The sequence below is a fragment of the Coturnix japonica genome, chromosome 4 (assembly GCF_001577835.2).
Source record: "Coturnix japonica isolate 7356 chromosome 4, Coturnix japonica 2.1, whole genome shotgun sequence".
Lineage (NCBI taxonomy): Eukaryota > Metazoa > Chordata > Aves > Galliformes > Phasianidae > Coturnix > Coturnix japonica.
Genome location: NC_029519.1, coordinates 71,851,744 through 71,876,058, shown reverse-complemented (window position 1 = coordinate 71,876,058; position 24,315 = coordinate 71,851,744). Strand labels below are relative to the sequence as shown.

The window sequence follows — 24,315 nt, the reverse complement described above, 5'->3', positions numbered from 1 at the left end:
GAATTGAAAAATACAGAGAAAATAAAGGAGGGCAGTGGCAGTAATATTAATATTCCAGATAGCCAAGTGTTTAAATGCACTGATCTATAGCAATGTGGATACCATGGTGAATGATGTCATTTGGCATCATAATCAAAATAAGGCAGATAATCTAGAATTTCTGTTGAGAATGTTTTCTTAAAAAGAATTTTAGCTGAACAAAGATAAAATAAAGTGGAAGTTTCAATAGTGAATACAGACAGAGAATGCAAGGGAGGGGTCACTTCCATGGTATTCTACTAACAGAAAGAAAAGGTAGAGCTGAACAATGTCGAACTCAACATTTGATGTTGAAGGATATTATACTCTAACGTGACATGCAGAGAGCAAAGTGAAGCTCATTCAAGATTAGGAATTACTCACAAATATAGGAACAGATACTCAGAATGCATATTAATGGACTAATCAGAGAAGACTTTAGACTTCTGAGTCTGTTGTTTTCTTTCTTTTAAAAAATGTTTTTCTACTCAAGATTAAAACCTACAGTAATTGTCTCTCTGAGGATGCTTAGAATCCCTCAGCACTGCTTTCTGCAACATAACATACATGAGTATTTGTCTGCATTTGCAGCACTGCAGATTAACTGCACTGCTTACTGACAAAATCATACTTACTCATCACTGAGGCAGCCCAGTCTGCTCATGACGCCTTGCATTACCTTTTCTTGTTTCTCAGACAGGTGCTTTTGCATCACAGAAGAGAGAGCGTATTCATTTATCCATAGCTAAAAGCAGGGGAAAAAAATCACAGTCTTAAGATACTTTCATTTCCATCACTCTGATCACCATATGATGAATCAGGGGTTTATTTTTATTTTTGTTAAAAATAGTAATCCCCTCTTTCCCTGTCTCCTACAGATTTTCCCATTTCAGCAATGGAGGAACAATGAAAAAAGAACAATGTGGCACAAATTTTGCATTAGCTCTTATCAGCAAGTTGCAGTGGGCTTTCTGTTTGACTTTCTTCACTGGTATGGATGTAGATTTTACTTTAACCTAACAAAATAAAGATAATCATCATCCCCCACCACACTTTTTTATATATTATGCACTGAAAATAGCAATGGAGATTTTGTGATTAGGTTTTTCAACTGTAAGTTTACAGCTCCTTCAAGGCAATATTTAATCAAAGACTCTTGAAATGTTTTGATGGTCTTTTCACTAGACTAAACTTTTGGAGATAACAACTTAGATTTTGTTTACTGTATTGCCAGAATTCAATGAATAATAGGCTGTATGATGAAATGACTGTAAGGTCCAAACTCCATTACTGTGAGATGAAGAGTATATTTCAGGCTATGCTGGCAGCTGAGTGTAAGCAGGTAACTTGCAGATATATGCAGTCCTAAATTAAATATAATACTCAAGCTCTGACAGCTTCACTTCATGTTCTAGCCTCACTCACATCATGAGGGAGTAAATTTTATATTATTGTAGACAGCAAGATCTCATCAGATCAATATGTGCAGCAAAAAACTAGGTGTGTAATTGCAGCCCCTCTCAGTGCAAAGAATTAGGAGTAATCCTGGGCCTGCATATTAGATAAGATAGTCTTTTCCTCGGGAAGCAGCAATCTGTGCAGGAGAGGCTTTATGTGTGAACGCAGAATTAACACCCCAGGGAAGTGCAGAACATCAGAAAACACATAATCTGGCTTTATATGAAAAATGTATTTCTTTCCTGGATAGTGCATTCTCTGCGCCATACTCAGCAGTACATACAACTGAACCCTTTCCATGCAGAAAACCTTACCAGAGCACATTCTTCTGTGCAAGATGCCTGGGAAGGATGGGCTGGCAGTCTGTGTTACAGACGGAAAGAGAAACAGAGCACAGAAATCTGTACAGCAGACTGCTCATGGTTGCTCTCACAAGGAGCTGCAAGATGTGGACTGGCAGTGAGACCTCAGCTAATGTGAGCCTCGGTCATTCTTAAAATCAAAGAGCCCGTTCAAGCACAGCGTCATCTCTGACTGCATACTGAAAATGACAAATTGAGGCCTACCATGTCTCCAGGTATCATAATGACAAATATAAAATATTTCCCCAAAATAATAGCTGTAATAATAATAATAGTTGTATTAGTATTTCCCTTCAGCAGCTCTGTGGATATGGTTTCCTAGCACTTCACACCTCTCTGCAGATGTCCACTAAAGTTTTGGTTAACCAACCTGAGTCATTGTAATGTCATTTTATTGTCTGCCGAAAAAGACTTCTTGATTTTCTATAGAAGTGTGTTCAATAAGAGACTGCCTATGGCTCAGATGTGGCTTCCCATTGGTTTTAGAGACTTGTTTATTCATACAGAAGTTATTCTTGAGGGCCTGTCTTCCCACTGGCCCTCCAACAGCAGGCAGAGGTGAACCCCCAAGTTATAAAAGACAGCAGAGGTTTTCTGGGTTTGTAGATGATACGGTATTACAGTCACGAAGCAAAAATGTAACACCTCTGCTGGTGGTGGTATATCCTATCCAAAAAAGGCACAAAGAGTGATAGATAACAAAGAAAGGGACTGTAGTGGGAACTGCAAAAGAAATGGAATAGTTCTTAAAGGGAGAATGTAGACTTTCTTATAAAGGGAACAAATGAGTCACCTTCTAACGGAGACTGCATCTAACATGAGCTGTATGCAAAAATTAGCAAGTGTCTCTTCACTCCTCTGAAATCAACAGAAAGCCTAGAACACAACAAGAAGTATCCCCTATGCACAATTACTGAACTTAAAAGAAGCGCATCAGCTCTAAGTAGTCTGAGAACAGACTATTTAAGTAGAGATAAATAAGGAAAGATTTGAGATTCGAACCAAATACTAACTAAGTGTTTTGCCTCTAAAGGTTACTAGGAAATTGTTTGCCATTAGCCAGAAGCGTGCCCTGTATCTCATGGGCAAGAGTCAAGTGGATGGGGCTGGACTCCTTTCAGTGCTGTCCAGTGAGAGGACAAGGGACTAGGGGCACAAACTGGAAGACAAGAAGTGCCTCTCAAAGCTTTCTTTATCTTTACATTGCTTTGAGACCCAATACTTTTAGACAGGATTCCTGTACCTGAGCCATGCTTTTTCCTCTATACCTCCATGCCTTGGTGTTGTCAGTACTGAGTGGGGAATCGAGATGGCCCCTAGAAAGTCAGCTCAGGCCTGGGCTGACTGTGGCACAAGGCAGTTCTCAGCTCCCCCAACCTGGCATCCTTCACTACTTTCCTTCCCATCTCAGCAATTGGCCACTACAATGTGATTCCAAAATACTGTTAAAGAATGACAGATTAGTAAAGAATGGAGAAAATGACCATGCTGCACAGTCAGTGGTTGGAGAACAGCTGGGCTCTCTGATTCCTAAGCTGCATTTAACCTGTAAAATCGAGGCCAAAATCATATCAAATGGGGAAGTAAAGCTCTGTGGAATGTTTGGTTATTTGAATAGATAAGACATTCCTATCACTATGAAATAAAATAGGATCTGAAAAACAAAGAGAAAGCAATAAAAAGCACTCCATGTCAAAGCTAATAAGTAGCCACTGATTGGCCTCTGTGGGTGCCAAGCAATGATATGGGAATGGATGAAAAAGTCCTCATCCCATTCTGTCTCTGTAAGTTTCTCAGTGTTTTGTCTCCTGGCAACAAGTCCATTATAAGACCTTCTGGGGCAGAGCTAGCATTAAGCATTACTCTTTGGAAATAAATATGTGGAATATGCCTTTGGTAGGTAATGAAATCCATAAAATACCTTGAGTTAGATCTCAGATACAACAGTAAATTAGATCCACATAAGCTCACTTTCTTGTGAAGCTCTCTGACATTTTTAGCACAGATTCTTCAAGAAATCGAAGGAAAGCAATTTCTTTCTAACAGCCTGTAGATGGTGTGTGATGCACAATGAATGCCAAGCAAGTACCTACCCTACTGCAGCAGCCTGCTCTGAGTAACAGATGGCAGTGCTCTTCCAGGGAAATCATGAGGCAGGAGATACGTGGGAAAATGTTTTTCATTTGTCAATTACTTCTGTTTGCCTCGCTCATATTCTCAAGCTTATAAGGTGAAAGTTAAATATGAAATTCAATTTTAATTTTCTTGCATAAAAGAGATTCTGTTTCACCAAAGGTCATCATATTCCAGATATGTATAAATGCATGAAGATAATCTTAGACAAATGTAGCTCAGGTGAATGGGAAAAATGTCTTTTTGAGGCACCTTGGAAAGCTTAAACAATCTGTTAAAAACCCTTCTGATGCTAGGCTTCCTAAAGCTGTAAAGTCTATGCAATTCTATGCTGTAGTGTATTTGTCAAAAGGCAAATGAGAGACATATTTCTTTCTGGCAAATGCCTGATAAAAAGACCTGTCAATATAAATATTGATTAATGGAACTTCAGTCATCAGCAGTGCAACATCTGTGGAATCTCCCAAATGTCATAATCACCTGTCACAAGTATCTGATCCCTCCTTTTATAAAGGTGGAAACCAAGTGCTTTTTTCAGTAGGACATGGGTGTCAGCTCACTATTTAAATGCACACATCACTGTGTTAACACTAGGAAAGAGTCAAGAAAGGCATTTTGCACTTAAATGTAAAAATTTACTGCATAGAATCATTTCTCCTTAGAAAAGCCCTATCATCTGTTGATCATGAAATTTTTATCTTGAAAAATGCCCAGCTACACTGCTGGTGACCCAAAGACCAATGTGAATGCTATGTACTTATTTAGGTGAATTCCTTTATAGTTCAATAATTACTGTTAATGAAGTCAGTAAGCTCTCTTCTTTTTTTATCTTTTTTTTTTTTTTTTTTTGCCCAGCTAGGAAGCCATCTGCTTTATATTATGAATGCTACAGTACACTGAAAATATAGAAAATCAGCTTCTAAACCTAACTATTCTATGCTTGGCCATTACTGGAGCATCTGAATTCAAATACAATGAATTAAGCATACAGTACTGTCCAAGGAACTATTCTCCATCAACCTGATGCTGGAGCTGAACTAATCCTTTTTTATCTCTTGAGAAACAATCCTAGGGTGTTAGTTCCTTCGCACAAACTGTGTCCAATGATGGTATTGGAGGAATGCATACAGAGTCTTTGGAATATGCTCTAGACTCGAGCTCTACATCCTCTACAGTTAAACTACATCCATATAGTAGTTAAACTATATCTTCTCTGGCCCTCAGCAATATCTGACATTCAATGGGTCTGCAGAAGGACCAGAGCAGAGGAGCCCTAACACTGACTTATTTCTGTTGCTTTTCTCCTCTGGTCTCAGTGCCCTCAATGTGCTGGGCACAAACAGAATAAAAAGCATGGACACATATTTCTTCACCTCATCAGAGTTAAAAAGAGCGTTATATGTACAATGTTTATAATATGTTTCTAGTAATTATAGTAATAATGCATATAAATGATTAGGAAGTATGTGCATAAGAAGTAATGCCTCCTTTCCTGTAAGCTGATGAAGGTATCTTTTTTTAACTGTTTCTGTAGATGTTCAAGAGTTGAGGACACTGTGGAATCAGACAGAAGACTTGCCAAAAAATGTTTATGTGCTGAAAAAGCTGTCAAGCACTGTGGACAGATGTTCAGGAATTACTCTCCAACTCTTCTGTGAGAGTCTACATTCATAACGTACATATTCACTCCATACAGCATCTCCAAGTGCCTATCCTGAATCTGGTACAGATTATTTCTTTCCATATCCCATTTATAGACCTATAATGTCCCAAGATTCTACCTTTTTTTCTTGCAGTAGCTGTTCCTGGAAAAGTTTCCAGCGTTTCTGGCAGTGGCTGTCCCACTTCTCCAGCTGAGGCACCACATTCTCCTGCCATTCCTCTTTCAGAAGTTCACATTCACTTACAGAGAGGCCGGTCACAACAGGCAGTGTTTGAAGAAACAGCTCATTCACCAAGTCTGCTAAAGCATGGGAAGCTTTAGAATGCAGCTCCTGCCAGGGGGACAAAAAGGAACAAAGTGAGACAGATGAGAAAGCAAAACTTGTGGCCCTTTGCAGCTACTTCACTGCATGCTGCGTGATACCAGTGAAGGAGTGTATCAGACTAGTGACACCTACAGATAAAATTCAATGCCAGTAATGCTTGAGTTAGAGCAGATTATGTAAATGGAGACTGTAACCACACCGACATTTTGGTTAAGGGGTACAAGAGTATTTAAAATGCCATACTGGCTTTAATGTGAGATTCTGAACCCTAACTGTTGTCCACCTACAACTGCAAAGCAAATAATACCATGTTCTACTGACTGTAGTGACATGTGGTAAACCATGTATTTTGCCTGAGTGGAAAGAACCTTGCATGACAAATTTTAGGCATATTTCTAAAGGTGCTGACACAAATGAAGGCAAGAAGTAAGGACAAGTTAAAAGGAACAGTACAGCATTTACACAAAGTTGACACTGATCATGTTAATAGTTATTGCTTCAAAATATGATTTTCCTTAATGCCTTCTGGAAGGACAGAATTATTTAAATCCACCCTGATTCAGAACAGCTTCAAGCCTAGGAAAACAAATATCTGCTGGTGGTTCTATTAAAACTAGTCTCATATGAATGGTTTTCAATTGCTGAGGCTGTGTCATTCGCTAGAAGAGTTTGGGTGATTTAGTCAGACGGTATCCAAGCTACGAAACCTTTACAAAACCTGCAATTTCAATGTCAAATATGCAGTGACATGGCACAAGCTGTGTTTGCAAACTTGCTAGAAATTTGAGGTAATCCCTGAGGAGAATAACTGAGTGCAGGCAGCTTTCCTTAGAGGAAGGAAGAAAACAAAGACATGGAAAGGTCACAGACACTGCAGCACTCCAGTAGGATGAAGGGCTGGTTTTGTGTGACTTCAACATTGTCACAGCAATCATAAAAGCTTTACTTTGTGCGTGGTTTTGCTTTCATTGTCGATCGCTCAGCCCTCTTGAAAGTACTAAGATTTATCCATTTTCTTTTAAAATACAGCTAATATTTTTAAAACTCTTTGCAGTATTTCTGCTGCAAAAGCAAGCACTTCAAGTCTTCTGGCTATTGTCTTTCTTTAAATATGGGTCTAATCACAATCTCTTAAGTGATCAAAATCCAGAATCTCTCAATAGAAGCATCACCGTTTTTTATCTAAATGTCAAAAACATTTCTTTGCAACTCACACACATAAAAATGTCAAGTGAACTGGTTTTGGGTGGCACACTGATATAACATGCTATTCTGTAAGAATGCTTCCCAACTCTGGCTCTGTGCATGTGCCCCCATACTGATAAATTTTGGGTTCACATTCTGTTTTCTCAGGATCTTTATCTGTTTGGTGTTTAGGTTTATCAATACTCATCAAGTGGGCAGATTTCAAGAAGAAAATATTTTGTATTTCTCACTTAATGTTAAGTATGCAAGATGTGCACTGAATACAAAATTATTATTTTCCTCCTGTGATGTAGGATGCTAATCACCATATTAATGAGCTGTTTCACAAACAATAAATAGCTTAGCTCAACAGCTCCCTGCAGCAAACTCTTCTTGTGGATAAAATCAAGGCACAACATTAACAAAAGTGCTCACTACACCTTCAAGATCTTCTGTCTTAATTTCTTCCATTCTTCTACCTGTTAAAAGCATGCAGTGTTTTCAGATTCCAGCTTCCACTAACTCTGTTTAAACTCAAAGTGTGAAATCCTTTCACATTGGGTTACTTGCTCCAGAAACTGGGTCCTGGACAGAACGGTCTCCTGGTCAGAGATGCACCAATTGGATATCTCATTTCTGGAAACACTTCTCTCATTTCTGGCTACTGCTCACAACGTGGACGTGACATTATCATCAGAGCAACATCTGAACAGTGATTTATGTCTTTACACAGAGCCTTTTCTTACTAGGAAATGGTCTCATTGTCAGGGCTATATTGTGTGGCCAAGACTTTGTAGATGCACTGGAAACTTGATCTCAAGGTGTTTCTGGCAGCACAGGAGCAGGGCAGCAGAGAGTCAGTGTTAAGTGACTATTCTTTAATAAGCTAAAAGTGGTTTTACAAGAAATTGCACTCCAAAGAATTCTGGACAACTGACAGCAAATGCCTACTGTGTAGGTACTGACCAGGGCTACATCTGCATTGCTAACATTTCCCAGATTAAATAGATTAAAAGGCATTGGTAAATGCTGAAAAGTAGAACAAAATCTACCCCATGCATTCTAAATCACTGGTAGAAATATGCCCCATTAGAAGGAAAGTGCCATAGGCTGCACATATCACTGCAGAGACAATCTGCTGTGTAGGTAAATCCTGTCTCAAAGGAAGGATCTACCTTCCTTAATTATTATAGTTACCGGTTCCTGTTGTAATAAGAAGTAGGATTTATACTGTCTTAATGAACTGCTTTGTTGTGGACCTGGCTTATCTTGTGAACACTAATGCTAAATGGTTTGAGTACTCACTGCTGCTATTCCTTTATTTTAGAACTCAAGCCTCTAAATCCTGGGATTTAACATAAACTCAGATTCCACATTTCTAATCTCTGTATCCTACACCACATTTAAAGAACTGTCACTGTAAACTGTCTCTTCTCTGAGCTTTTCTAGCCTTTCTACACAAGAAAATTCTTCTGCCTTTACTGGATGCTCCTGGATTTAAGAAATTTTTTTGGATCTAAAATAGTTCAGAGTCTAGAGGAGTCTGTGGCATTTCTATTACAATCTCAAAATATCTGAGACAAGGTGTTAAGGAATTTTATTCTTAAGCAAACAGAGTTCCACCTGTGGCAACTAAATTACTTCACAACATACTTTTCTTCAGAACTGATAGCATTTGCTTGGCATGCTGACAACCCTGTATTATTATTTACTAGGAAATCTTTTGCACAGAATCTAAAGCAGGTATTTCATTACTTGTTGTTATGCTATCTTGTTAAAGAATAAATTGAACAGCATTCTGCTTGCACTCCCCACAGATCCAAATTATTTTGCATACTAACCACTGGTGCTACCAAAGCGGGTAGACAGTTAACCAGAAAAAAATGTGATTATGTTTCAATCACAGGTGCTTAATCATTTGCAAAATACATTGCAGCCCTTTGTTAAAATTAATGAGAAAGGACAAGAAAGTGGGAATAACAATCCAGGAATATGAACAGTGCCTTTAGAAATGATGATGCTGGGCGAAAATATGGAAGATGAGCAGGACTGAGTGTATTACTTTTCATCTCCTAGATGCTGCAAACAGGCAAAGCAATAGGAATCCTGTTCAAGTGCTGTTAAGCCCCCAAAAGAGTGATTTTCAACAGCAGAGAATAATCTAACTACTATTATAAATTCTCCTCTGTGCAGGCCACACATCCTGCACTTAGTGGTCTCAGCTGCAGCCAAGGATCACAACACAAACCACCATCAGTGCTGACTATCATAATACTAACTTATTCTCAGCTGATCACTGAGTTCTTTAACCTGAGCACAGAATACAATCCATGAAGTCAGTGTAACACCAACAGTTCAGTGTGCTTTGCATGGAGAACATACATGTACAATGTGATGGCTACACTTTTTGACACTGCTTTTGCAGAAACATGGTGGAATAGCCTTATAAGGTTTGCTAGGGAAGATGATAAGTCTCCACTTAGGAAAAAATGCAAGTGCAACTGAATTCTACCAGTGTGACTCGATCACAGAATCACAGAATGGCTTGGGCTGGAAGGGACTTTAAAGCCCACCTAGTTCCAATTCCTTGTTGTGGACAGGGTCAAGCTGAACCCAGGAACAGAAAATAGTTCAGGCTAAAAAAATTGTTCAAGATTATTTGTACTCTAAAGAAAGTACTCAATATAAAACAGCAGTATGACCATAAACAAGACAGCGTAACACATATTATAAAGCCTGTTTTCTACAAGAAAATAATGAAAGCATTAAGAAATGCTATTGCTTCCAATATCTTATTTTTGGACACATACAGAATAGTTTCTATGAACTTACTGATATGTCATCTCTTGCTTGTAGAACTTTCACTTGCTTAATGAAATTTATTCAAATTGATTCCATTAATAGAATAGCTGATTGCAACAGTGAATGAACCTGTTTGTAGTACCTGGCAGTCAATCTGAAAGCTTTTTGAAAAATCTCAAGAGAAATTCATCAAGCATAAAGAAATACCACAGGGTATATGCAGAAATAAAATGGACTCAGATTAAAATGCTGAATGCATCTGAATTTCAAACAAGGCAATAAATACAGAATTTTGTCAAAAATCAAGGGAAATACAGAGTTTATCAGATTTTGCTGTAGATCCAAAAAACAATATTAATGCTTTCCCTCAAACTCAAATGATTAAGTGGTTGAGCAGATGAGAATAAAGTGAATAATGGCATCATGAAGCAGGAAAATATATTTAGAAAAACTGGTTGTCCTGTATTTTAAATGCCAGCCACTCTATTATGTATTATCTCCAAGAGGCAATGGCACAGTTATTTGTTAACTTGTAACAGTTACTTGTTAACTTTGGATACAAGAGCTCTTCATTGAAAGAATTCCAAAATGATAACTACAAACTGAATCCAGTAACCTGCTTTTAAGTGCTGTGATGCCAATAGAACTTAATGGCATTAAAGTCATACTCAGTACAAGCTAATAAAACAAAGAAAAAAAAATATTTCTATGCATTAAAATGGAGATTTATTAAAATTAATTTTTCCTTCTCATTGGTTTTTGTTTCAACCTTCACCTTCTGTAGTGCCCTCCCTTTTTATAAATGTGCTTCTCAGATAAGAGAATACCCTTTAAATGATATAGCTTTTAGAAAACAGTGAATCCACAAAGAGATACAATACATTTTCTTACACAATAAGGCAAGAAGCAACTTCATAATGAAGCTTATTTACATCATGCATCTTGTATTTCACAGCAGTATGTACATTCACAGTGAATGTATGTCAATGCCTACAAAAGGCTGAATTTTTTCAGCTTATTGTCGACATTTGAGGCCAGTCAACCACTTGGGGCACACAGAATGACTCAGGTCACTTGGTGATGAGACAGAAAGGGCCAAGACTTCCAGGACTACCAGGACTTCTGTCAAGGTTACAGGTAGTACAAAACTGTAAAACCGTAAGTTTCATATAAGCCTTAGTAGTGGCTAATCAATGAAACATTTGGATGTGATTCTACAAATAACAACTGTTTCCCAGAACTGTAACTGAATGTGCAAATGTAGCAGTAGAGTTAAGGACTTCAAAGCTTTACTTGAAATGACTAAATTTAATGAGACCCCAAATGTAGAATTAGACTGAGCTCATGTGGCAGGAATTTCATATTTAATCTCCTAGATCACACTGTCTTTCAAACTTTCTGGGTTAAATCACAAGGCAAAACTTTAAGAAGCAAGCATTTGAGTTGGAGGTCTCTTGATCAGATTTCCTTCTGAGACAAGATGTGAGTGGCTCACCTTGAAAATCAGCTAGCTCTGGATAGACAGACATGCCATCCACTCTGCAAAAAGCATCCGTAACCATATCTCATGTTAATGAAATTACATAAGGAAAGAAATGAAAGAGTTAAGTCTCTAGGAACCTAAACTTACAATTTTGACAAAGATAATTTTCTCCCTTTTATATAAATATATTTTACTTCAACCTCGCATTCATGTTTACTCATTCACAACATGTTTATTGCCCTGCCTGTTGATAATGCTCACAACTTAATAGCTTTTAATCTAAATTCTTATGCTTTTCTGTGTTCTGTCAAGTCAAATGAAGTAACATTTTGGTGAACTGCTATCACCAAAAAGGAATTACAAATGACAGTAAATGGTGTTTTTTTTTATGCTTTTGATGTTAAAGCTGAAGAAAAATAATTATCTTATCAGGAACTATGTAATTCTTGGCTGTTAATTGATTTCATTGTGTGCAATCTGCATGTCTGTTTTCTTAATAATGAGCTGTTAACCATTAACCTCCTTTCACTTCTCCTTTCACTGCTGAAATAAGCAGTTCACACACATACACACAAAAACAACAAAACAAACAAACAAAAAAACCCCAAAACAATAACCCAGAGAAAAAAAAGATTAAATGTTGGTTAATATCTGATAGGCTAAATTTCAGACAGACTTGCAAGGAGCTAGACATTTATCTTCTCAAGAGATCAGGAGAAACAGAATAAAGAATATTTGGTGTTGGGGGTTGGGGAGGCTTTCATTGTCACATGAAAGAAAATTTCAGTTTAAACCTTGCCATTCAATAGCTACAGAAACCAACACAAAACTGTTACTTCAACAGAGTATCCCCTGCCTATGGGGTAACACCAAAGGCTACCTTTACTGTAAATATTAGGCTAAGTCTTTCAGTTAGCTTTGAGGCAATTCCTGCTTCAATTACAGCATGCTGTGCAAATTAAAATCATTCATCAACAGTGCTCAGCTTGGACCGTAAAAATTGCAGGTGGAGCCTCTGCCTACTCACTACAAGACTAGTCACCTACAGTGCACTATTTTAATTCACTAGCATGGTTGAAAAGTCCTATGTAATCTTCTAAATACAACGCCTTCATTTCACTTCAGGCATCAACAGATTCCACTGACCTTGGTTAAGTCATTTTAATTGATTTATTCATGTGTTGACAAAACAAACCTACTCAATTAATCTCTGCAAACAGAGTCAGCTTCCAGATCACTGCATTTTTATATATTTATTCACCAATCTGAATAATTCCTTGATGTACTGTAACACTACAGGCTACATTAGTGCTAGAAGTCTACATAAATCTCAGTGAACTCACATTTAAAAGGCAAAAAATGCTAAAAGAAATGGCAGAGAGTTTTGAGCAGGGCTTAGAAGAACATTGTGAGAACAAGGTAAGCATATTCTCCCACAAAGGAATGGCAAATACAGTGAAATGACATATTTTCTTCTCTCCCTGGGATATTCGTCAGTTTCCTATTTTGTTATATGCTGACCTTTTCCCTACAATCTAATATCACCTCTTGCATGGAGGTTATTTTTCTACTTATTCAAGTAACTAAGTCTGTCACGTTTGCTTCCCTGCTTGCTTAAACTAGGACAAATCAAGGTGACTGCTGAAATAAATCAAGTCATACTAGTACACGACTGAAGGAAGAAAGAGACTAAGCTAAAGGCTATTTAACTTGGATAGGTAGGCAGCATAACAACCTTGTGCAGCTTTGCAAGGCTAATTTTTATGTGTAACCAAATAAAAATTAGGAATAACTTAATATTTAACTACTTCTAGTTCTTTCCATTCTGACTGTGTTTATAAATGTATGAATGAATCTTTATGAAATTGTCTTGCAGTCTTTGGATGCCTTGTGGACAATAGGCTAAGGAATATTTATATATGTAAGTGAGGAGCACGATAGGCATGTCTCGTTTGTCTAGATATAGAGAGTACCACTCAGTTTTTCAGTAATATTACTAGGCTTCAGTTGCTATTGGAGTGACAAAAAGCAACTGAACTGTCTGCTAAGCAAATGACTATCATTTAAACTACAAGTCTTTTGAAACTACAACAATAAGCTCTGCAGTGTTAATAGGTGGGCCCAAACCAGCTGGCACTACAAACTAGCTGGTTCAAACCCAACTGAGATGTAGGGCCTGTAGCATAGGGCTGAATATCACTTTGGGAGAGTTGTTAGCAGCCAGCTGGTTAGCCTAATGAATGCTTGCTCAGGTCTACTTGACCTGCAGTCAAACCTCTGCACTGCGGAGTACCTCAAATTTCTCTTGCCTTCACCACTGGAAGGAGTAAATTCTCCCCCCAGAAACCTAGAAAAACTATGGAAAGATGTGAAGCTCTGCTGCCCAGGGAAAGGCTTGTCCAAGGTATAGTCCTGCTTTGAAATGAGTTGAAACAGACGAAAACCAAAAAGCACTGTGGTTGTGAGATGCAGTTCCTTCCCTCAAAATCAAATCTATGTTTGCTTTTTTGTCCTGACAAAATGTTTAACTACTGCAGTTCCCTAAGCTGTAGAAGACAGCAGAATTAAATTTATGTACAGTAGGGTTACACTAAATTATACTTTCTCTTCTTTCAAGCTTATGCTGTTTAAAAGGCGTACTGAGAAATCTGCAGTATCTGCATTGAGGGCTACAGGGGTGCAGTAGTTTATTACGTAAAACATGACAATAAAGAAGTTTTATTGTAAATGTTTTATTGGAAATTAATATTTATGGGCTCTCATTCAACGGATGACAGCTGGATTACCTTACTTACTGCAGCTTTTCATGTCTGGTAGTGTTTTTATGTGTCTAAGAATGAGATCAACTATAATATGGAATGTAATGGCTTTGAGCTGAGTGAATCGGCAGAGATCAAGTTTGTGTAGCTCTTCTGGCAACTTGGCAATTCTAGTTACACTTAATTCACTTAGATTGATTTTTCTTTTACAGAAAAGAAAATTTACCTAGGGCACTTCTGAAAGAAGTAGGATTTTCAGTCTGATTTCAATGTCACTAAAGCAGAATACGCAACAAAAGAAAGTAATACAATTTCACAAATGAAGGGAAAAAATGTTTGGTCTCCAAAGACTTCATGGGAAATGTAGAAGTGGCTTAAGAAGAATTCACTAACTCTGGGGAATCAAGCATACACAGTAACTTCAGCAGACATGCTGACCTTCCTTAAGTAGTATTGTACAACTAATTCATTCTGATTTGTGGCCATAGCCCAGCAAGTAAATTTTACCTTTCTCCAAAGCAGTAGTTTACATAAAACTGGAGTAAAAATTTGTTTGTTCCTAATAGAAAGACTTTTTTTTTTTTTTTTTCTGCTGGATTTTAAAACATGCGTATGGACCAGCACTAATTAAGATTGTGTGGGTACATTATCTTGATGTGCTGGAGAGAGCAAGTTTCCATAACACCCTGATCTGGTCGTAATTAATCATGAGAAGGATCCTGCAGAGCTAAACGTGATTAGTTTCAGCCTAATTAAAGGTCACTGCCATCTACACTTTTGGTCTTCATCAGATAGATCAAGTTATCTTATTTTTCAGTGTAGACAGAAAATAATTAAAGATGACGTAAAGGCATGATGCATCTACACTTCTTCCAAATCAGTAGGATTAAGAAGTGTAAAAATATTACTTATACCACAGACCTGAACACGTTTCAGGGAACTAACTGGTGTCAAAATAATTTATTTGAGAGGAAAAGAGATGAGAAAACTATTTCAGGACATGTAGAGAAGTTGACTAAGAATAGTATTATTGTACCATGGTGTGCAGGTGATAATTAACTTTCCTAGCAGAAATGCCAGATATTGTATACTCTAAACATTACTACAACCTTGTCAGCCACCCATATAGCACATCATAGAAGATCATGTAAATATTTTCTGACTAACATGAGTTTAAAAAACATACTGTGGTGAGAAGATAACGGAAAAGGTAAGTTACTGTGAAAAACTGTCAATTTGCTTTGCCAGCCTAGCTTCCAGGGACAGCCATGATCTTTGATGCAAGTCCCCACACTAAGGTCTCACATTTCTGTCATGGGGTTAGAGGATGTTCAGAATTACTTTAGTGAATAAAATATATCACTAGAGGAGATACCTTGTAGAGCTCCACAACAGCCTCTGTGCTTTCACAGTCATCTTCCTCTTCCAGCTGCCACTGTGCCTGCCAGTGCTTCTCTAGCAGATCATGGTAAGCCTGAAAGAAACACAACAGACATATTTAAACAGCTGGAAATGCTGTTTAGATAGGCTTGACAGCTGGGCTCATTACAACCTCATGAAGTTCAACAAGGCCAAGTACAAGGCCCTGCACCTGGGTCAGGGCAATCCCAAGCACAGGCACAGGCTTAGAGGAGAATGATTTGAGAGAAGCCTTGAGGAAAAGGATTTGAGAGTGTTGGTTGATGAGAGATTCAGCATGAGCCAGCAATGTGCACTTCCAGCTAAGAAGGCCAACCACGTCCTGGTTTGCATCAAGGGAAGTGTGACCAGCAGGTCATGATTCTGCCCCTCTACTCTCATGAGACCTCACTGGGAGGACAGCATCCAACTCTGGAGCCCTCAACACAAGGACATGACACTGTTGGAGCTGGTCCAGAGGAGGGCCATGAAGATGATCAGATGGCTGGAGCACCTTCCCTGTGAGGACAGACTGAGAGAGCTGGGGCTTTTCAGCCTGGAGGAAGGTCCTGGGGGAACCTTCCAGTACCTGAAGGGGCCTATAGGAAAGCTGGGGAGGGACTTTTTATAAGGGCATGTAGCAACACGGCATGAGGAAATGTTTTTAAACTCGAAGGGGTTTGATTTGGACTAGATATTAGGAAGAAATTCTTTACTGAGGGTGGAGAGACACTGGAACAGGTTGCCCAGTGAGGCTGTGAATGTCCCTCCCTAGAAGCATTCAAGGCCAGGCTTGATGGGGCTGTGAGCAGCCTGGTCTAGAGGGAGGGGTTCCTGCCTAGTAGTGGACTAAGATGGTCTTAAAGGTTCCTTCCAACCCAAACCATTCCACAATTCTATGATTCTATATGAATTTTTCTTCCTCTCCAAAGAGTCTATGGACTCAAGGTACTCTGTATTAGACAAAAGCTTCTCTCTACTGTGGCAGTAGAAAGTCTTACATTTCTGTCCTTTATTATTTGCACAGAGGTATTTCCTAACATTAAGAACTAAGTTCTCTTTTGCAGCATAAAGAACAAATTGTTACCCCTGCCCATTTCTTCTCAGCCTGTCATAAGCAGCTCATTACTCTATATTTTATCCAAGAATAATGGTTAGTTTTCTAAGGCATGCAAAACAGAGCATTTCCTGCACAAAGCACTGTGGCTGTAACTTTCTAGGGGAGAGATCTTGAAACAATTTCTAAGCTTTGTTTAACAAAGTTGGAAGTGTTAGGAAATTATGTATGAATAGAAAATATATTCTAAGTGCTCAGGAGCTACAAAAATGTGTGGTACATTAGTCCCCAGTCATGAAAAGACAATGAAGTAAAATGTGCTTTAGTATTCTAGAGTGACTCAAACCTTTAGTTTGTTCAGATGTAAAAGGAGTTTTGAAGAGAACTATGCCAGACAGGTGTGGCATACAAGAACAGTAACAGAATTATCTAATTCACACAATATAATTAAAGAACTTGGCCTGCAGTACAAGAATGCATTGTTGAGATTAACAAAGTTTGACAGTTTGCTATAGCTGGAATCTGTCTTCTCCAATAGCAATTTATCTTAGTCATTAGATTTCATCAAAAGTTTAATGCTGCTGGAAATAACCACTTTAACCTTAAATAATTTCTCTTCATGAAAACTGAGGATTGAATTTTTTTTTCTTCTTACTAACTTGGCTCTGTGGTTTTCAGCAGTTATAAGAGTTTTGCAGCTGTCAGCATTTTACAGCTGAGAGTTCTGATTTTATGTACATTCTGAACAGTAACAATAGAGGTGAAAGATATGGCCAAGAAAATATTACATTAGTCACAATATACCATATTAAATTATCTATTGCAAATCTCTTAAAAGGTATCATGCCAGTGTTCATAATGAATTTTCCTTCTGCTTATGTGAAATTTAACAGCCTTTAGAGTCTCTGTAATTTTACTCATAGAAAGGTTTGATTAAATCAGTGCAGTTTGCTTCATTCTATAAGGTAGGCCAGATACATTCACCCAGAGATTTCCTATATTGAGTCAAACACTATCTAAGTAAAGTAAGTATCTATCTAAGTATCTAAGTAAAGGATGTTTTGGATGAAACATGCAATCTAACATTAACCTACCTTACCAACTTGGTTCCAGTGTGAAAATTCCAATGCTGGAAGAAAACCCAAGGCAAGCTTAGACATAAGGATGTCTGACCGTTTCCTACCTGTGCTGATAATTCATAGGAGAACCTAAAAATTCCAATTGTATGGAATTGAGAGAAATCTGAAGCATATTTTGCCCTGAAAAATCACTGAATCATCAAATCCTTACAGTTGGAATGGACCTCTGAAAGCCAGCTAGTCCAGCTCCCCTGAAATGAACAGGGACACCACAGAGAGATCAGGTTGCCCAGGGCCTGATCCAGCCTCACCTCAAAAGTCTCCAGGGACAGGGCATCAACCACATCTCTGGGAAACCTGTTCTAGTGCCTCACTACCCTTACTGTAAAAGATAAAAGAACGTTTCTATGTGCGCACCTTAAGAAAATCATTTAAATCTCCAATATGAAAAGCTTTACTGAGGAGAATCTCTTGTTCAGTTTTCTGTCTGTTTTTGAAGTCTTCTCTCTTATTTGCACGGCACTCCAGTCGTTTCAGGATGAGGTCTTTACTTTGCTGGATACATTCTGAAACATGAAATACAAATGATTAGATACTGTAATTTCAGAGGGAGAAAGTAGCATCTGCTACTGTCACACAACATAAGCTCACAGAAATCTGTTAGTGAAAAAAAATAGGCAAGGAATTACCACACAGAATTTCAAAGCTGTTTCTTACTATGAAAATCTATCATATTTCAGATGCAAACAATTGAGCACTTAAATCTACCTTTTCTTTTTTGGATCACAGAATCACAGAATCAGAATCAGAATCAGAGAATTATCAAGGTTGGAAAAGACCTAGAAGATCATCTAGTCCAACCATCACCATTACTTCCCAGCTAAATCATATTCCTCAACACAACATCCAAACGTTTCTTGAACACTCCCATGGTCGATGACTCCACCACCTCCCTGGGCAGTGCATTCCAATGCCTGACTACCCTTTCCGAGAAGTAATACTTCCTAATGTCCAGCCTGAATCTCCCCTGGCACAGCTTAAAACCATTCCCTCTAGTTCTATCACCGATTACATGAGAGAAGAGGCCAACCCCCAGCTCACTACAACCTCCCTTCAGGAAGTTATAGAGAGCAATAAGGTTTCCCCTGAGCCTCCTCTTCTCCAGGCTGAACAATCCCAGCTCTCTCAGCCGCTCCTCATAAGGCCTGTGCTCCAGACCTCTCACCAGCTTTGTAGCCCTCCTCTGAACATGTTCCAGGGCCTCAATGTCTTTCTTGCAGTGAGGGGCCCAAAACTGAACACAGTACTTGAGGTGCGGCTGCACCAATGCTGAGTACAGGGGGACAATTACCTCCCTGTTGCTGCTAGTAACACTGTTTTTGATGCAAGCCAGGATGCCGTTGGCCTTCTTGGCCACCCAGGCACACTGTTGGCTCATGTTCAGCCGAGCATCAATCAGTACCCCCAGGTCCGTTTCCTCAACACAGTCCTCCAGCCACTCTGCCCCAAGCCTATAGCGCTGCCTGGGGTTGTTGCAGCCAAAGTGCAGGACCCGGCATTTGGTCTTGTTGAACCTCAAACTACTGTAGGATCACTACTGTCCTGTACTCTCACCTTCACTGGTACTGCTCTTGCATTGATGGTGAGCTCAGTAAAAGAAACAAATTCCTACCAGCAGCACCCCAGTCAAACCTCCCTGTACTGCTTTAGGAAAGTCCAGAAGCGGCTCACTACCTAATTGCAGATAAGCAAATGCTACTGCCAGGACAAGGGAAGCAACATATGGTGGGGAAAACATGTCCAGAGAAACTTCAATTCTTGTTAGTTTGAACTCAGATGTCAGGTTATCAGGCTTCCAAAGTGGATGTTAGGTGTATGGGAAGTGTTCATGGCCTAAACCAGTGATTGAGCATCTGGTGAAAAGACAGGGCTAGTCCCAAGAGCACAGAAGAAAGCAATTCACCAGTTCAACCAGAAAGGGTGGACCCTGGGTCTACCCCTCCCTAACCTCATTTAAGGTCTGGCAGCTAGAAGGGAAGGATTTCTACTTGGAGATTGTCTCCTGTGGGAGTTCTCAGCAAGCCTGTGCCTTCAGAACCAGGTAAGCTATTCTTTTCTTATCACTGGTTTATGACTAATACCTTTCACAGGTCATCCTAAAACTGATAAGAGGCAATCCTATACCCTGTCTGATACATTAGATAACACCGGCAGTGAAACAGGGAAAACCTCAACTCAATTATCTTAGACTTCATTAGTATTGTATAATTTATAATCCAGTGAAGCGGCCCAAAAAGGTGCACAGGGAAAAGAGTTTTATCTAAATATCTTAGGTATTAAAAGCAAAGAATTTCTGAACATCCTAACTGTTAACATTACCTTTTCCCAAGAGTGACAACACAGCTGTATTTTTTTGGGTACCTATGCTCGTAGTTGATCATAAGGCAACATGTTTTACATATACAGCTGATGTTATCCCTAATGTTAGTCAATATCACCAACAATGTTAAGTACATAATAAGAGCACATAAAGAGTAAATGGAGAAATCTTGAAACTACTTGCAGCATATGTGACCCTACTATAAATTACAAACCAATGAAATAAAGTACAGATTATATGAATTGTAGAGTAAGTCTGAAGTAGTGCAAGGAACAAAATCTGGGAGGCTTAAAGCCAAAGTTCCCATTCTAAGTGTCCAGCATTCACAAGGACAGTGTTCTTGGCCAATACATCAATGCACTTTTAAAACAGAGGCATATAAGACTAAAGCCATCATTTTTGTATTAATACAACTAAGAGAAATCATACTTAAATTAGTTAAACCACAACCTCTTGTCTAACTACTCACCGTTAGTGAAATGTGCCAGTTGTTCCCAGAAGGCCTTGTGAAGGTCTGTTAAAAGCTCTTCTTTTTGTCGAACGGAGAGTTTATTCTTTACAGTTAAATGGTCCAGAATGTTTGATAGAATATTCAGTCTACACCTGCACTCTTCTGGTATACAGGACCTCAGTGAATCAACCACTTTTACCATAAGCTCCCAGTTAAATAACCTTTCCTGAATGTCCTAAAACAAACAAAATATCCTGCTTAGAAACTAAGAATCTTTGGTCACACATATCCTTTACTTGAATTATTCAATTCCAAACAACACAGAAAACTCAGGAGACTTCTTAAGACTATATGGACAGTAACTTTGAGGTACTTTAATAGTTCCAAAACTTCTGATCTATTTATGATAGCAGCAGGCTTTACTTCATGTTCCCTTGAAAGAGCAAATATAAAATTAGAGTTCTCTCTAACTGCAGCTCTGAAGATGATATTAATAGTGGGGAAAAATTAAACTTGCAGAACAAACTAAAATACTCAAGGGGTAAAGATGAACAAAGGGGCAACATGGCAGATGATACTGGATGACACACTACTATATTTTTCATTTCATTTTGAGTGGAGCTGAAACTTCTTTAGACAATGATGAAAAGTTGGAAAAAATATGACAACTATTCCAGTTATTGGAGATACACAGGCCGTGACTTTTGCAAATAGATGCAAGCGTAATGGTAGTTACTTCAGGTATTAATGTTTGCTCTATCATGCATCCAAATGCCTCATTTAAAGACTGTTCATTCAAAGAAACTGTTCAGCTGTACAGTAGCACAGTGTGGGTCAAATGTGGTCAGCTACCAAAACTTCCTTCAAACATTGTCAGACTTGTTTCCTTGGCTGCTCCACTGCAAAATAAACAAATTATTAACTTCATATATTTTTATTAGTAGCCAAAAAAAAAGCTAGTGATCCACTTATTGTTTAAATTACTACAACTACTACTACTAATAATGTAGTGGGATAGATTCTGATTTTATCTATAAATTCACAGCAACCATTTCATTGCCTCCAGTGTGAAGTAACCCAAATATCTGACAGATCTGTTAGATTTAAAAGCACAGCACTGGGGCACTTCTAAGCTTATTTTTCCTTCTTAAGACCACGTCTCTATGAAATGGTAAGGGTTTTCAAAGATAGTTAAATTCACCAGACACACAGAATCATTCTCAAATGACATTCTTCAACTAAATATGGGTTTCGTGATCAAAGAGAAATATTTTGAAAGAAAAAAGTCTTAATGTCCAGGGTAATGATTCCCTTATCACAGAGTTCATGTTCCTTGCTCATTGACTGCACTCATATTGTGTATATCACTTTTTTTTAAGATGACTGCCTAAACTGTATTTTGAGAACTAGAAGTGAATTGGGGTTCATCCTCTACTGTGCTATGCAACAGAAACTGAGCTCTTAGCAATGAAGCTGAAAGACATACAACTGGAGTAAGCAGTTTTCAACATTCTTAATACAGGACTGACAGGTTTGTACACTTGCATTGTGCTTCAACCAACTAAATATCTTCTGACTTTTATTTCTTTTTGTACTTTACCATTGCCTGCAAATCCTGAGATTCATTTAATAAGCCTTCTACTGCAATCATCTTCTCAGTCAGGTCCGTCATTATCTTTGCTGATTCGGCACTTGAGCATTTTGATTGGTCCAAAAAAACCTGCTGGGCTTTGTCAGTCTGCTTCCAGAAAGCTTCCATCTGTTGAATATGAATCAAATAACAATCCATTTCCCCTCATTAATAATCTGGCATTACATTACACTGAGAGACATAGGAGTCTACAATGAGATACGAGTCACTGAAACTGCAGACTGCTTTTCAGTACTAATCACAGCATAAAGCAATATTTAGAGACTATTTACTGTATTATGATTTGTGTTGATGGCACATAACCAGTACATGTTGTTTGGTTAATCTTGACTTTTTGCAATAGGAGTCATCCTGTACAATTCTTAAAGTTTAGTTCTCCATCTACTGAAGACCCACTATGTTGTTGATGAGAAAAGTGGGAAGGGTAACAGACTTCCGTGAAGTTTCTTTATCTGTAGTAGTAGGCGTTCCCGTCAAACTAAAAATATTGGTCATTTTTCATCATCAAAGCCTTTTGTAGCCACACACCACATAATCACTCGATTAACTATGCTGGAATTAAGCGCTTTATGCAGTATTGGCACAGTGCATGTGCCCATTCTAATATATTAACCCTAAAGGTAATTTCTAGTTTTAGGCTCTGATCCCACAAACACTTCTGCACACGACTGTGAATATTCTGTGGGCTCCAATGGGATTACTAGTATGCATTAAAGATAAGTATTTATCACCAAGATTTACATTAAAGATCTGTGAGTTTTGCAGTTATGACCATGAGAACCTTTCTATTACTGGGCAAAACTGGGCAAAGAGTGGATTACTTCGGAGTCCTGATCTGCATAGAGGAAATCCTTATAAAAATGGATGAAAAGCTTCTGCCAGCAGTAGAGTGACAGACCCACTGAAGGATGACTGCCATCAGTGAATAACTGCCTCATGTTGCTTGGCAAGGCTGCCATGGAGCTTTATGAGACTGAATCTCAATTCTAAACAACCAACTTCTAAAGGAACAAAATTAAATTGCAAAAGAAACTTCACACGGGTCTACCATTGTCACAAGGACTTTCATTATAAATCAAAACTGAGAAAATTATGACTGCAGCACTTAACCATCAGCACTAAAAAAAAATGTTAACTCCCCGACAGTAAGACCCCAAGACTGAGATAATGGGCTGCTTAGTTCAGGGCTGATATGCCATGATCAATCAGTGCAGGCAGCCCACAGAGCCATCAGTCTGACTTTTCATAGTCTCATTTTCTTCGACAGTAGATTGGTTAAACCTCAAAAGTGGCACCAGAGTGTAGATTGTCCTTCAGATTATCTGATTTACTGGAAAGTAATGTACCAAATCCTTTTAACCTCCAGGTTTTTAGAAAGTAAGCTAGTTTGGATACAGTAGCATTACTGAAAAGAAACAATCATTTAAGAATCAAATACTTATCATCAGACTTATTATTTCTTTTTTTTTTTTTTTTTTTTTAACATAAAACATAGATTTATCATAATATGCAAAACTGCCAAAGTAAAATGCTCTGCTGAAGCAAATATGCAAAGCATACTGAAAGACTGCATTGCAGTTATTTTCTTAGTGATTATTTTTTCTGTAAATAATTTTCTTATTAGTCTTTTAGTTATGCAGCATTGAAGAAAACAAGAAAAAGTCAGGCTATACCTAGGCTTGAAATACCTCTCACTATCTGACAAGCAGTAGATGCTTCTCATATCTAAACCAGCATGATGCAATTGTGTGTATAAAAACACTGGCTATTGATGCAAGATAGAAATACTCTGCTGGAGCAACATAAAAATACATTTATGAGCCTTCTCAGTACTAACAATGACTTGTCAACACAACAGTTAATTAAAAAAGCATTCCTCTTTAGAAGAATAACATTAGAATAATATTTAAGGAGAAAAAAATGAAGAGTTACATTATCTATTATGTGCTCAGAATATTCCCTTTCTTTCCTTTCTAAGTCTTCCACAGTTTGGTACTCTGAATTATGGGCTCCTGACATCTCAGTATTCTGCAGTCTGGAATCAAGTTGTTTCTGTAATTCTTCAAAATCCTGGGAAGAAAAAGTGATTTGTTAAATTAGAGGGGAAATAA

At 38.2% G+C, this 24,315-nt stretch overlaps 1 protein-coding gene across 2 annotated transcripts in view; it reads right to left on the bottom strand.

Moving 5' to 3' along the window:
- Positions 1-24,315, bottom strand: part of EVC (EvC ciliary complex subunit 1) — a 52,020-nt gene that overhangs the window by 16,194 nt on the left and 11,511 nt on the right. For both annotated transcript variants that reach the window (XR_004306879.1, XM_032443975.1), the window contains exons 7-13: positions 24,137-24,274; positions 22,154-22,312; positions 20,572-20,788; positions 18,140-18,288; positions 15,564-15,662; positions 5,753-5,965; positions 654-763 (exon numbers count right to left, since the gene is read on the bottom strand). Coding sequence is in view for 1 of the 2 variants with exons in the window: in XM_032443975.1 (XP_032299866.1) it covers positions 654-763; positions 5,753-5,965; positions 15,564-15,662; positions 18,140-18,288; positions 20,572-20,788; positions 22,154-22,312; positions 24,137-24,274 (1,085 nt within the window). In the remaining variant the exon portion in view is untranslated. The remainder of the gene's footprint in view (positions 1-653; positions 764-5,752; positions 5,966-15,563; positions 15,663-18,139; positions 18,289-20,571; positions 20,789-22,153; positions 22,313-24,136; positions 24,275-24,315) is intronic.